Source organism: Etheostoma cragini, chromosome 12, assembly GCF_013103735.1.
Source record: "Etheostoma cragini isolate CJK2018 chromosome 12, CSU_Ecrag_1.0, whole genome shotgun sequence".
NCBI lineage: Eukaryota > Metazoa > Chordata > Actinopteri > Perciformes > Percidae > Etheostoma > Etheostoma cragini.
This window is the reverse complement of record NC_048418.1, coordinates 5,944,699-5,958,924: the sequence shown is the minus strand read 5'-3', so window position 1 is coordinate 5,958,924 and position 14,226 is coordinate 5,944,699. Positions and strand designations below refer to the sequence as shown.

Genomic DNA, 14,226 nt, shown 5'->3' with positions numbered 1-14,226 from the left:
ACACACACACACACACACACACACCCTGCGGCGCAACATGGGTGCGTTTAATCTCTGGGAGAAGAGGGAAGGTATCAGAGTCAGAGAAGGGAGAGGGGGGTGAGGAGGAAGAGGGAAGGGGCTGGACAATAACATGGAAATAGGCCTGACAGGACTTTTTAGTGTTGAGATTCTTCAGGGAAATGCCGGCTGGCGGAGCAAACGAGGGATGGATGGATGCGTGGATGGAGGAGAGGAGAGAGGAGGTGTGCATCTCTCTTACAACCATGATGGAGTGTAGGCTTGATCCCCCTAATGTGCCAAGATGGATCGTCTCATCTATCTTTCTCTCAGACTTTCTTCTCCTTCTATCTTCCTTTCTCAATCCTTCCATCTGTCTTTCTACTTTGCTCGATTTCTTGCTCCCTCCATCTCCTATTTTCCTGCTTTCACCCTTTTGTTTTTCTTTCCAGATCTCTTTCTTATTCTCTCTGTATTACACCCGACCATTTCTCTATCACTCTCTCCTCTTTCACTGTCTTCTATCTTTTTCATCTCTGTCACTTGATCCACTGAATGGCTCTTGCTGTTTTTGTTCATGTCACAAAAGCATAGCCACTGACTTTTTGTATCTTCTGTCTGATTTATTTACTGGCTGCTGTAGTATTGACATGGACACTTTGGCTGCTGTAATTCAATCCAAAGAGTCCCTAATTCCTCTTGTAGCTGTGAGATTTAGTCTGGGCAATGCATACAAGAATATATTCCCAGCAACAATGCACATGCTTATCTTTTATTGTCAAAGCCAATCACAGATTTGAAAGCGTGTGAAACTTGATTGTACTTGAATATGTTTTAGAACTGAGAAACAGAAGTAAAGCGTTGTTTCTGTGAGCCGACATCTGAAATACATCAGTGCAAGATCATCAATAATATTAAACCATGTTAAGTATACTTTTTTAAGCTAATAGGGATTTGAAAAAAAGTAATATATTTCCCATGAAAGTGGGAATTAAATTTATTAAATAAAATAATGAGGAATACATACACACACACACACACAAGAAAGGTAGACAGGTAACTAAAGACACAGATGGTGAGGCGGAGAAAGCTAGATCATACGCAAGAGTGGAGAGCAAAGAGGAAGAATCTTTCTATTTCCATCCCTTTTTTCTTTGCGATTGCATTGTTTGACATTTGCCCATACTTTCATCCTAATATTCTCCCTTTCCTTCCTGCTTTCCTTCCTTTAGAACCTTACTTTCTCTATGGTTTGGTCCTTGTAACCTTTCCTTTGTTTTTAATCTTAGTTTAGGTTTCAGTAGCTGGGGTGACAGATGACAAATGTGGCAAATGTCAGTCAGTCATAATCATAGACATAGTGAAGCGAATTTAATCCATTTTGACACGTTTTACTTCAATGCTGGGCAAGCACACGCGCGCGCGCACACACACACACACACACACACACACACACACACACACACACACACACACACACACACACACACACACACACACACACACACACACACACACACACACACACACACACACACTCTCCCTCTTACTCTCTCTATGTCTCTCTACCCTCTCCTGTGTTGCTTTGGTCCAGATGAAGTGGGAATCAATAGATTCTAGATAGCGCAGGCTCCAAGTCACAGACTACAATGAGCTGAGGTAAAAGGCCACCTCCAGAGAGAACAGGGATTGTCAGCTCAATACTTGCTCTCAATGGGGCCAGAGATAAAAAACCATTTGGGGTGTCCTCATGGCTCAATGGGCTAAGAGGCACACCATGTACTCACAACACTGTTGGTCCAAATCCTATTTAATGACCTGTACTGCGTGTCATCCTTTCGCTTTTATCTCGCCCATCATTCCTTTCTCCCGGGAAACAAGAGATTGAATGTTGGACTGTTCTTGAAATCAGAAAATAAATAAATATATCTCATGTATGTTTTTGGATTGAATATTGTGCTGCAGCAATCAGCAATTTAAGGAAACTTTTCCTTTCATATGTGTCCTCTTTTTAACTAGTTGGATGGAATATTTACAAAGAAACGCAGAAATGTTGGAATTGCGATGAACTTGACCATTTTCTATCTTTTAAGTCTGTTGCATGGGATTGAATACACTTGTAAAGTATATGCACAATCAGCTAATGAACACTGAGCATGTAAACTGGATTTAAGCACAACAATAAGAGTCAGAAAAGAGGAGAGCCAGATTTATGAGTTGGCACACATACATAATGCTGGTGGACACACACGTATACACACACACACACACACACACACACATACACACACACACACACTGCAATATCCACACTCGCAAAACACACAAGCACATTTCCCAAAAGGAATTACAAAGGGTCTACATGTAGAGGCTGTTTTTCTGTCCTTGAACAACTGTCTTCTCCTTGTTTGTGCGCACACACACACACACACACACACACACACTTACACACATATATATACACACACACACACACGCACTACCCTTCCCCCTCCTTGTTGTTACCCTAAATGAGTTTTCTGACATGCATCAAGTGTTTATGCCCGCTACCCCTCTTTTCTCCTCGTCTTCCTCCTCCTCCTTTTACCCCCTCCCTTCGCCACTCGTCCGGCCAGTTAGGTATAACACCCGCCAACATCGGTAAACAAGGAAATCTCTCAGCCGCGGCCTGGTGTGTAACCGCATTACCGCGCCCGATAACCTCTTCAAATAATGTGCGATAAGGGGAATTTGATTTGATTCACGGGAAGGGAAAGAGGGGCCACTTCTGCTCCTCCTCAATCTATTTCTTTCCGTTATTTCTTTCTTTCTCTTTCTTTCCTTTTCCTCTCTCCCTTCACACCACCATCCTCTCTTCTTCTTTTCACTTAGCCAAGGGGTCCAGCCCTCCTCCTTCCATCTCATCCCCCCTTATTTTACCCCCTCTCCGGAATGACACCGCCTCGCATCCACAATCAAATAAATCCCACCAAGGTGTCAGCCTTCATTTCGACTCTCCCCTCTCTACTCCCTGACCAACGCAAGGTGAGGTGAGAGGCCCCCGTAAAGCCATCATCTCCATAATGGCAAATATGAGCCCTAAAGCCCCAAACCAGGGGCCGCATTAACACAAATGGGACTAGCAAGGTTTGTGTGTGTCTGCGTCTCCCAGTGAGGTGATATGGTTTTCTCTTAAGTGAGCTGTGATTTAAGCAGGCTAGACACTAGGCTGATCACTACCTCTCTCTGTGTGTGTGTGTGTGTGTATGTGTGTGTGTGTGTGTGTGTGTGTGTGTGTGTGAAAAACAGATGAGGCTGTGCGGCTCATTCGGAGGACATTTGATGAAATGGAACGGGGGTCAACTTCAGTTTGCCACCCGTGCCGCGTTGTGCTTCTCCGTGCATGTGTGTGTTTCCTGTGTCTGTCTGACTGTGTGTGTGTGTGTGTGTTTGCACATTCTCACTCCCTGACAATGATGCATGGTGCTTTTAAATAGCACTCCTCCACGCCCTGCTCAAAACTCATCACCAGGCTCTTTCACTATCCCTCCCCTAGCTCCCTGGGGTTGTCAGTTTTAGAAAAGCAAATGAAATGTTGGTGCGGTGGAGAGGAGGGATGAAGAGATGGCTAGATAGAGGGATAGAGAGGGGAAAGGTGTGTGTGTGTGTGTGTGTGTGGGTGTGTGTGTGTGTGTGTGTGTGTAGTAGTAGTAGTAGAAGTAGCAGCAGTGTGGATGTGTTTGCTGTCTGTTTAAGTCAAGGGACTATTTCTGTGTACATGTTGCACTGGGAGAAAGAGTGAAATGTAAATCAGATAAGATTAATTTTACATGGACAGGACATTTTGGCAACCTGGGAACACTGTGACTGTTACTACATGTAGGATATTTTTTTCATTATGTCATAGGGAAAAGGGTTGGGCCTGGTGGACAGCATTTTCAGGCCCACTTTGCTCTTTAATAGAAACTAAAAATGTAAAGAAATGTACAAGAAATTTGGAGGATTTAGGTAATGAAATGGGAAAACACCAAGATAACAAGTCATGAATCATCAGCTGCCTGGTTTGAAACGTAAGCTGAGAAATGGTCATGTAATGATCCCTGTGTGTGTGTCAGCATGTGTAATGTGGGTTTTTACTCCTGGGACTATACTGCACGTGTGCGTGTGCCTGTCTGAAAGACAGCAGTGTGATGCTGGGGAGGTTATCTCTAACTACTGACAGCTGTTTATTTAATCAATCACCTTGTCAGTGTGTGTGTGTGCGTGTGTGTGTGTGTGAGAGGGGGTGTGATTGTGTTAGAGAGACACAGTAGCGAGGAAGAAAGAAGTAAATTAATGGAACATTAACCAAGCACTGACCCACAGAGCAGAGGCACAACTAGCCGCTATAGGCTAAATCTCAATTCAAGACTCCAATGACCCACAACACACACACACACAAACACACAAACACACACCAATGCAGGAAAAAAGGAAGAAAAACAAATATTACTAAACTTTCTTGTGCTATTTAAAATCTTATGTTATACCTCACTTTATATATTTATATATATGTCCTCTCTTATATATATAATATTTCACAATGATGATTATTTTAGATTGGGCCTTTTGAACCCCAAAGAAAGACAAATTGCAGAATTATCAAAAATAGTTTTGTCCCAGCAGCAATCACTCCATTACAAACTATATCCAAACTGTAGAATTGGAATTACTTGCACAAAACGCAGGAGCACTACAGACATGTACTGTTTTCTATTCTTTCTATCCATGTTTTACTGTCTGTCTTATACGTTTTCAATGTTTCAAAGCTTAAAGATGTCCTGCCTCTTAGACTGTAAACCTAGTTTACCCATGGGTACCAAAAAAATAAGCTGAACCTGAAATTGAAATATCCATTACTTATCTTATTACTCTTTAAATCTACCTGTTTGGTATGATTTTGGAGAATCCTGCATTTTTCGTTATTGCTTTCTTATTTGTTGGTGTATAATCAAATTGCCATTGAAAAAGAGATGCAATGAAAGAAAAATAATTTGAAGATACATTATTTATTTTATTTCCACTGACCTATGCCCTCACTCGTCTCCTCTCTCTGCTCACTGTCTGTATTCCATTTCTCCTTCCTCAGCTGTCCGGAGGAAGGGGGATACCTGACGGAGAGGTGTGGGCGTGAGGCCTGTCGGCAATCATTTCCATCCCAAAGGGGCCTCATCACCACGGGTACGTGCCGCGTCATTTGGCAAAGAGGGGCATCAGCAAGTTTGAAATAGACAGCCTGACTCAGCCCTAATCGCCACCCACACACACATACACACACACACACACACACACACACACATGCACACACACACATTTTTGTTTGAATTTACACTTCTATCTTCTATTGAAAGGATTAATAATTAATCAATTAATCTTGAGAAGTTAATTTTGTTCATCTTTCTATCTGACAAACAATCTGGCTGCATGTCAGTGCAACAGCCCCCCCCACACAAGCACCAACAGAAATAAGGCTGCCCTTCACATTACCTCTCTGAGTTATCTCTCTCATCTGTTCTCCTTTTTTCTTTTATTTTCTGGTCTTTTATCTTTCCTTTCACTCTCCCCCTCTCCTCTGATTCCACCCTCTTCTGTCCTCTCTCCATCTCTCGCTCCCTCTCATTATCTCTCTCCCTGCTGCTTTCATATGGTTGCAGCTGAATTAATTACCAAAGCCAATTAACGCTAGATTGGCTGATGTTTTAACTAATTAGCTTTAATGAGGGTGCCATGGCTGCCTGCACTGTGTTAATTGAATCCTAACAGCGGAGGAGGAAGCCTGTGGAGGCAAAATGAAAGGGATGGATGGATGGATAGATGGATGGATGGATGGATAGATTGAGGCATGTGCACACTTACATTATGTACACAAGCTGTTATTGATAATATTTAGAGCGCATCGCAGGAACACCCACTATGTTTTTTCATTCTTCTGGTTTGTCATTAACATTAATGGCCTTTATATATTAAATACACTCACACACATTCAGACTCTCATAGAGAAATAAAGGGGGGGGAGAAGGATACAATAAAAAAAAGCAATCTGATTATGTTATGTCACTGTGTGCATCGCCCTCATTTGCTGGGTAAAAGTTTGTCTTAGCTAACTGGGTTTCCTTAATAGAACTCATATCCGCACCTTGGATCTCCTCGTTATACCTAGCTGTGTTTGTTATTGCAAAACGTGCCCGGCAAAGAGGAGCAGCAGATTAAAATCTTAGATCAATGTCAATGCTGTCCTTTCTGTGCCAGATTACCTTCTGCGTACCTGCACTTCATCTTCACCTGCCTTGTGATAGCAGGATCGTCAGGGATGAGATGTGAAATGTATGCATGTCTGAAAGCTAAAGCAAAAATCCACATGAAAGAATGTCATTTAGAAGATGTGAATAAATAATGTAAAAAAAAAAACATTCTGAATAGGCTGTCCAAAGGCAGAGAATGTACATTTTCTAATGGTAGGCTTATTGTGTTTGTGTTTGGCAAAGACAATTTCAGGGGTAAAATAATCAGCCCAAAAAGTAATGAAAACATTAAAAAAATGTTTAGCCTAAAATCTTTTGAACCCTTTCATATTAAACCTTTATTAAAACCCCTATATTGTGCTTCTTTACAAAAATAATTAAACAAAAAAGTAAGACATAAAATGGCATTAGATCTTACCCATTCAAATTGATATTAAATTAAATCCACAATACAACTATTAAGAGACATGGACCACGTCCTCCCTCTGTGTGCCTTCTCCAATCCTGCTGATCTAAAGACACGAACAAGCGACAGATTGTCTGAGGTGGCTATAAAAATCTGCATGGCCGTGTAAGAGGCTTAATGATTTTAAAGTTACAAGAGAAAAGAGCCTGCAGTTGGTCTCATCCATCAAGTCTAGCACCGGCGTCTTCGCCAAATGGCCCTGCCACCTAACCTGGCGCTTAGCAATGTGGTGCCAAATCCACCCTCCCTCTCTTACACATTTTGTCTTTGTCCCACTAGGACTGGATTATTTCTTTCCTTACTCTTTGTATCTCTTTCACCTCCTCTGTCCCCTTGTATTTTTTAACCAGGTTTTCCTTCTTCTCTTGCTGTGTTTTTTTCTATCCAAGCAGCCAAAAAGGATGTTTTAGAGAAAAACTGAACACTCCCGCATAATTTAATAAAAAATAAAAGGGGTCTGGTGAAAGTCCTTCCATTTTTATCTCAAAATATGCCAAAACACTAAATTCCTTTATTTATTAATTTTTTGTATATTTGCAGGGAAACACACCCCAGCTGCTAAAATAATTCAAGATTGGTAAATTCATTTATAAAAATCCACAGCAAGAGCACTCTTCCCTACATGAATCACACATATCAACACATTGTGCTCAAGATCTTGAGAAATCAAGTTGAGCTCTTTACAGCCATTGCGAGATTGTGATTGAGAGTATTATGTCATCTCAAAGCCCCCTCCTGTGGACCCTTGGGCACCTCCTTAACCACTTCCCACTGCAGCAACACACACACACACACACCTCCTCTTGCTCTTCCACTCCTCTTGCACATGTTCTCTCTTTGACCTGTGGTTGCAAACTGTAATCAATAGCACAATTTCCTCTGTTTCTCTTACCCACGCAGATATCAGTGCATATGTTTAAGGCAACAGTGAGGACCAATGGAAGGACCAAATAAAGTAGAGAGAAGCAACAAGATACGTTCTATCTCTTCAGCGCTGAGGTTCTACTCATGAGGATAAGACACTTATCAAGTCCATGTTAACACTCACTCGTACCTATCCCTCAAGAGCTGTGGTCATGTTGAGAAGAGGAGCGGGGATTTTCATGCTTATGTGCACAAATTCAGAGGTGGAACCTTTTTTGGCATTGTAGCACCTTTTTTATGTTTGCCTTTCGCAACATTTCTTCTTCCCTTTAAAATTTCAAGAACAGGCCTCCCTAGGACAGAATGGGATTGGACATTGCAAAATTTTTCCCATTTTAACATCATATTTCATCTTGAGAATCTTGTTAATCCGTTCTAAATGAGAAAGTACGACCTTGACAAGAAATTAAGACAATTGTCAGCAGTGTCATTGCACCTTTTTTTTCAAATACATGACAGATTCTTAAGAAGTCAGGTTTTGCTAATAAAAGCTCTAAACAAGGATTGTGTTTTCTGGTTCAATCTTTATGGAAATCACTGGTTAACATTTCCTTCTTTTTCATTTCAACAATGCATATATATATATATATATATATATGTTGAGATAGCTATCATTAGAACATTTAGATTCATGGTTTCTATTAGTGACACTGATGTCATTCAGACACAATAACAGCTCTAAACATGTAGATATACAGCCGTGGTGACAACAATAGCCAAATGTAAATCAGATAAATAGATGAAATTGAACAGTCATTCAAACAGCCCTATTCAACTCTCAAGCCCCATGAGCCCTTTGTACAGCAGATGCTATTGTAGGTTAGTGTGTGTTTGCGCGAGTGTGTGTTGGGTTGTCAGCAATTGAGGAAAACCTATTTCCTCTTGCTGAATCCCCGGCTCTAAATGATGGATTGATATCTCTCTCGCTGTGGATTACATGCACATATGTGTGTGTGTGTGTGTGTGTGTGTGTGTGTGTGTGTGTGTGTTTGTGTGTGTGTGTGTATGTCAGTAGCCCTCTCCGCCTCTTGCTGCCTCTCCTCTCAGGCCCTTATCAGCTCTTGTCACAAACAGAGGATAGGGGATAATCCTTCATACAAGGGGAGCAGTCTGGCCTTCCATCTATCTAGCTGTCTGCTATATCACCCCTCTCACCGGAGTGTCACCGGAATAGAAATCAAACGGACACAAAGCAAACTTCCTGCATCAGTAATGTCTGTTAGACATCTGTTAGATGGAAAGTTTAATGAGAACTAAACTCACAGTAAACATTTAAGTTGAGAGTTTGTTGATGGGAAATCTGTGTTTTCCTTGGGTGTCATTTCTCTTAGTTGAAGTATCAGATCTCTTAGGAAAATGACTGCAACCCCAGATCATGAAAACTTTCCTTAGTTCCTGGTCAGGCCTACGCCTTGGGATGCTGTGTTGTGGTTTGGGTTCTTGCCACGTCTTCATGACAGTGGGTGTTGTGGGTCACCCCGAGTTCCCAGAATCCCAGCGTTCCCTGGCACCACACAGGACCAGACTACAAGACTGTGACTTTCACAACATTTCATAGTGTCACAGAGAATCATTTATACACAACTCACATAATATAATTTATATGAGCACTTTTGTTCTAAAATGAGATTTAAGAGACCAGTAAAAATAAAAATACAACAACATGAAAACATTAGGACAAATTGACACACACACTGACTTGTACCACTTTAGAGAAGACCTATTCCAGATGGAAAATCTTGTCTTATTATTTTTGGTTTAGCCTAAAATACCTTACTACTTTATACCCACAGTACATTCTTTGAAATGCCTCTGTCTCTCTGTCTGTCGCCGATTCCCAGTATAATGTTACAAGCCAGAAACGGGGAAGTGGGGGGGGGGGGGGGGGGGGGGGGGGGGGGGGGGGGGGGGGGGGGGGGGGGGGGGGGGGGGGGGGGGGGGGGATGTGAAAAAATAAAACCGGTTGATAGGAGCAAATCAAAAATGTCTATCTGCTGGAGTGGGGTATTGCACAGGTCACACCTGAGGCTATTTTGTCTATGAGTGTGTGTGTGTGTGTGTGTGTGTGACAAATACGATACAGTGCGATTGCATCACACAGCTGCAATTGGACATCATTGTGATGGTTATGAATCTGCTATCTCATCTCACCATCTCTTCCTCCATCCTTCTTGTTTCCGGGTCTTTCCTCTCCGCCCTCTGCCTGGTGATATCACATTGTCCAATAGAGGGGGATGTTTCTCTACACTTTGCTCCTGTCTCCATGTCCATCATTTAGTCTACACCTCTAAAATGTGTGACTTCAAATTTATTGAGGTATTTCCGAAACATTTTCACTAATTGTATTTGTGTTAGATTTTAATCCCTTACACAAGAATAAAAATTAAATCAAACTACAGAAAGGGGAAGCAGTTTATCGTTCCTAGTTTTTAGAAACTTTGTGGAATTAATTTTATAGCACATTCTCTTTCTATATCTCTATGTTTCTTCATACTTATTAATTCATTTGATCTCAACATCTTGTGATAATGCAATAACCATGTATGTCCAATTGTCAGATAAAATGCAGGAATAAGTGTTGGGTGGGCATGTTGCAGTAAATAAAATAAAAAATGCTTTGTCACAAATCAGAAGACGTTGAGTGTGTTTTTCTTAGTTCATGAAAAGTTGATTGGGAGTTACTGGACAGCTCTCTTACTCACAAGTTCTGTACACAGACAGTTTGGAGGTTTTGAACTACACACACACACACACACACACACACACACACACACACACACACACACACACACACACACACACACACACACACACACAAAGGGGTTGAGAGGACAGGTCTGCAGCTCAGATCAATAGAAAATTAAAGAGGCTGAAATGGTTTCTGCTAACATATTAACCCCTCTTCTCTTTTTCCCTTTCTACTCCTTTATCTTCTATCTTATCCATCAGTCCCTCCCTTACTCTTTTTCTCTCTGTGTCTCTCGTCCTCCCCCTCTAATAGCCTGTGCCACTGACGGCAAGAGTGTTTCAAGCAACTTAAGTATAGGTTTTAGTGACAGAGAGAGAAGAGATGTGTTTTTTTGGAATTTGAGTTTGAAAAACGGCGAGAGAAGAGAGGGTGAGATGGTCGGCTGAAGGGACGGGTGGAAGGATGGGGGCAGTAATAGCATCGAGACGACAGGGGCTTTGGATACTCTCTCTGGACAACCACACACAAATACACACATACCGTCTGGGGACTCAAATCTCAGAGCAATTTTCTGGCCAGATGATTGGCAGCTTGATGCGTATTCTTCCCCTTACAAGACTGGCTGATAACTCCAGCTATCCCATTCCATGCCGGCATCCCTCCCTTTCTTTTTCTCCCACTCTCACCGTTTTTTTTTCTGTGGCTGTGACTCTCTCAACACCCCCATGCCCGACCCCCTCCTTCTCCCTTCTCTCATCCCTCTTTCCATCCCTTCTTTTCCCCTTCTCTGTCTTTCTCTCTGGCCTGTTGTGGGGCTATTACAATGACAGAGGCGATAAGGGACATTTATCACATGTGCGGCGAGGTGAGCGAGAGAAAGCCCTCAACAGGTCTATGGGGAGGAACACACACACACACACACAAATGTCCAGACACACACACACGTTCAGCATTGAGACACACAGAAAAACCCACACTGCATGCACGCAAATGTGCAAGTACCCGTGCACATTAATGCACACAGACAGATAAACAGTCAGAGGTTTAACATGCTTGCACACAAATGCATTTAAACACACACACACACACACACACACACACACACACACACACACACACACAGTGAAACAGTGAATCATCCCCCTTTTCCCCATTTTGTATTTTGCAGTTGACTGAGGCCAATTTCCCATAATTCAATACAGTTGAAAAATGAAACCCCGGTAAATCGCTACAGCGATTTTACAGATCCCCGCTTATCCTCATAATTCATTATTTCCAAACTGTAACAACATTACATTTCATTTGTAATGCTCCGCCTGCCTCTGCCATTTGCCAATTGTTATATCTTATTGTTTTCCCTCTCCAAGGGGGATAAAAGTGAGTTATTGGGGGAGAAATGGCGGCTGGCTGGGTGGCAGGCTGACTGTCCCTGGATCTGGCCCGTCTTCCTCTCCATCTGTCTGTCTGACTGTCTCCCTAACTAGCTGGCTGTAGTGAGAACACACACACTGAAGAGGCACAGGAGAACAGTACAAGTTGTTCTTTTCATTGTGGCGATGTGAGAATGAGCCTATTGTTTGCAGCCTCACAGACACACACGTACACAGACTGACTGCACTATTGTTTTTCAGAACCGTGGTACAGTAAGATCCACAGCTGGATCGGTGCAGGCCAGAGACTGGGACAGGGATGGGGTGAGGATGAGGAGGAGATAAGGACTTAGGAGAGAACAGTTTTGCATGTAAAATCTTTATTTGCAAAGTAACTAGTAACTGTGTCTGCGTAATAAGTGTAGCACAGTAAACAGTGTACATTTGTTTTTCAAAAGTAGAGGAGTAGAAGTAAGAAGTAGCATAAAATCTTTAAAATTAAAAGTGTAGGTTTCAGCAATTAAATGTACATGGCTAATTTCCACCCCTGAGGCAAGGACAGGATATGTTTCTTCTCTAGCCTTCTTTTTTTGCCACATGTTAAACATAAAATTATAAACTAATAACAGTTAAACACAGAACTGTCTTTGGAATTGCCCTTTTTCCAATTTTCAAAAATGAAAGAGAAAGAAAATGAAGCCAATAAATGTCCAGAAAATGCATTCATTTTACTTTACAGGAACAATTCTTTGTAATCACTTTTTAATCTTTTTTTATCAATCTAACTGCCTGGTAAAAAACAAGACCTACAATCGAAGCAAAAAAAAGAAATACATTATACTGCAGCCCATAAGCTTTTTGTCAATACCACATAGAAATATCCTTTTACACCAGGTACTGTGAGATGACTCCGGATGGGCGTCTGCAATATTTACAACTTCAAAAACAGGTTCTTCAAATAGGAAAAAAAAAAATCCCACAGATTAAATACTGGAATCGCCATTAATTTGAGAGCTAAAAACATACTTTGATGTCTCTTTCTCTCACAAACACACACACACACACACACACACACACACACAATTCCTCCTGCAATGTCCCATTCATCACAGCTGTAGCCACTCTCCAGCCCTGCCCATGTTACTGTACCCTGTCACACTGCTGGCTAAACAAACTGCTCCTTGATGTATGAGGGCCTACACCGGCCATAAACTTATTCACTTTTAACTAGCATGCTACCGGCCTGGCACGGCCAGACATCACCTTTACTGTGAGTGTGTGTGCGTGGTGTATGAAAACTGCCTGTGAGAAATTAACCCCCTGGGTACCGCCTCATAACTCACTCCTCTCTTTCTTTCCTTGCTCCTTCTCCTCCCCAACCATCTATCTTTATTCCTCAGCCCAGGCATTAGTCCTTTATCTATAACCCATTACAGTGTGTATGTGTCTCTGACAATAGAGGAAATGGCTCAGTGGTTGAAGTAGAAGGAGAAGTAGAAGAATAATAGCAGGTCTTATATGTCTTGTTGGACGACAAGCGGTTTCCTGTTAGTGAATGAACGACGAGGGTAAGTGTGGACATCAGTCTTAATGATGTCTCTTCTCCTTCTTCTCTTTTTATTCTCTTCTCTTCTCAGGAAGAATCCATGCTTTCTTTTTTCTCCTTTCAGAGACTACATCCAAATAAGACAAGAGAGTAGAAAGTTGTAACCAACATCAGTTTTATGGTTGAGCTTGTCACGTTGGAACCCTGGCAGGTGTCAACCCCCCAATGTATCTCCCTTTTCTCCTATGATGCTTTGCTGTTTTATTGACTATGTGTATTTATTGTCTCCAGTCAGTCTGGAGTCTATTGGATGACGCGCTAATCTGGCAGAACGAGATTAACTATTAATTGATAGCTGTAGTGTTATCAATAGCAATTATTTCCTCCCCATTAATGCACAACGCACACACGCACAGCAGGTAGGCTTGCACACACACTGGCACAAACATGTAAACAAGCACAAATGAAATTGCACACACATCTTTTGCAACCGACACACGCACCACATCAAGCAGCACCACCTATGCACACAGCTAGTAAAGGTTAATTACGTAGTTTTTTTCCACTGCTTTATGACTGCAGTAAGTTGGAACAGCATGGGCCTTGTTCTTATCAAGCAATAAATTCATTAGTGGCTAACACACCTCACTGGGGCAGCTCCTTTAGTTCTGACAAACAAGATTAGAAAACAGCGTGGGCATGAGGGTGGATCTGGACAGAGAGCTGTAACACGGATGTGGACACACAGGAAGACACCATCTATTTAGTATTAGGGCACAGGCTGCTGGCTGGCAGTTAGTCAGGTGATCTGGAAAGCAAGCCAGCAACCCAGCCAGCAGAGATAAGCAAATAACAGAGGTAGCCTTGAGGGAAGAGAAGACTTGAGTGCCTTAAAGTGTGCTGGGTTTCAGCAATTGAGTAAATATGCTGGTAATTTCCACCACCGATGACAAGGACAGGATATGTTTTTT

General features: G+C 42.0%; 1 protein-coding gene across 1 annotated transcript in view; it reads right to left on the bottom strand.

Annotated features, from left to right (window-relative positions):
* rnf220a (ring finger protein 220a) overlaps positions 1-14,226 on the bottom strand; it is a 147,147-nt gene that overhangs the window by 47,665 nt on the left and 85,256 nt on the right. Inside the window, exon 2 of the mRNA XM_034887403.1 lies at positions 5,047-5,265. Within this exon, the coding sequence (XP_034743294.1) occupies positions 5,047-5,265 (219 nt within the window). The remainder of the gene's footprint in view (positions 1-5,046; positions 5,266-14,226) is intronic.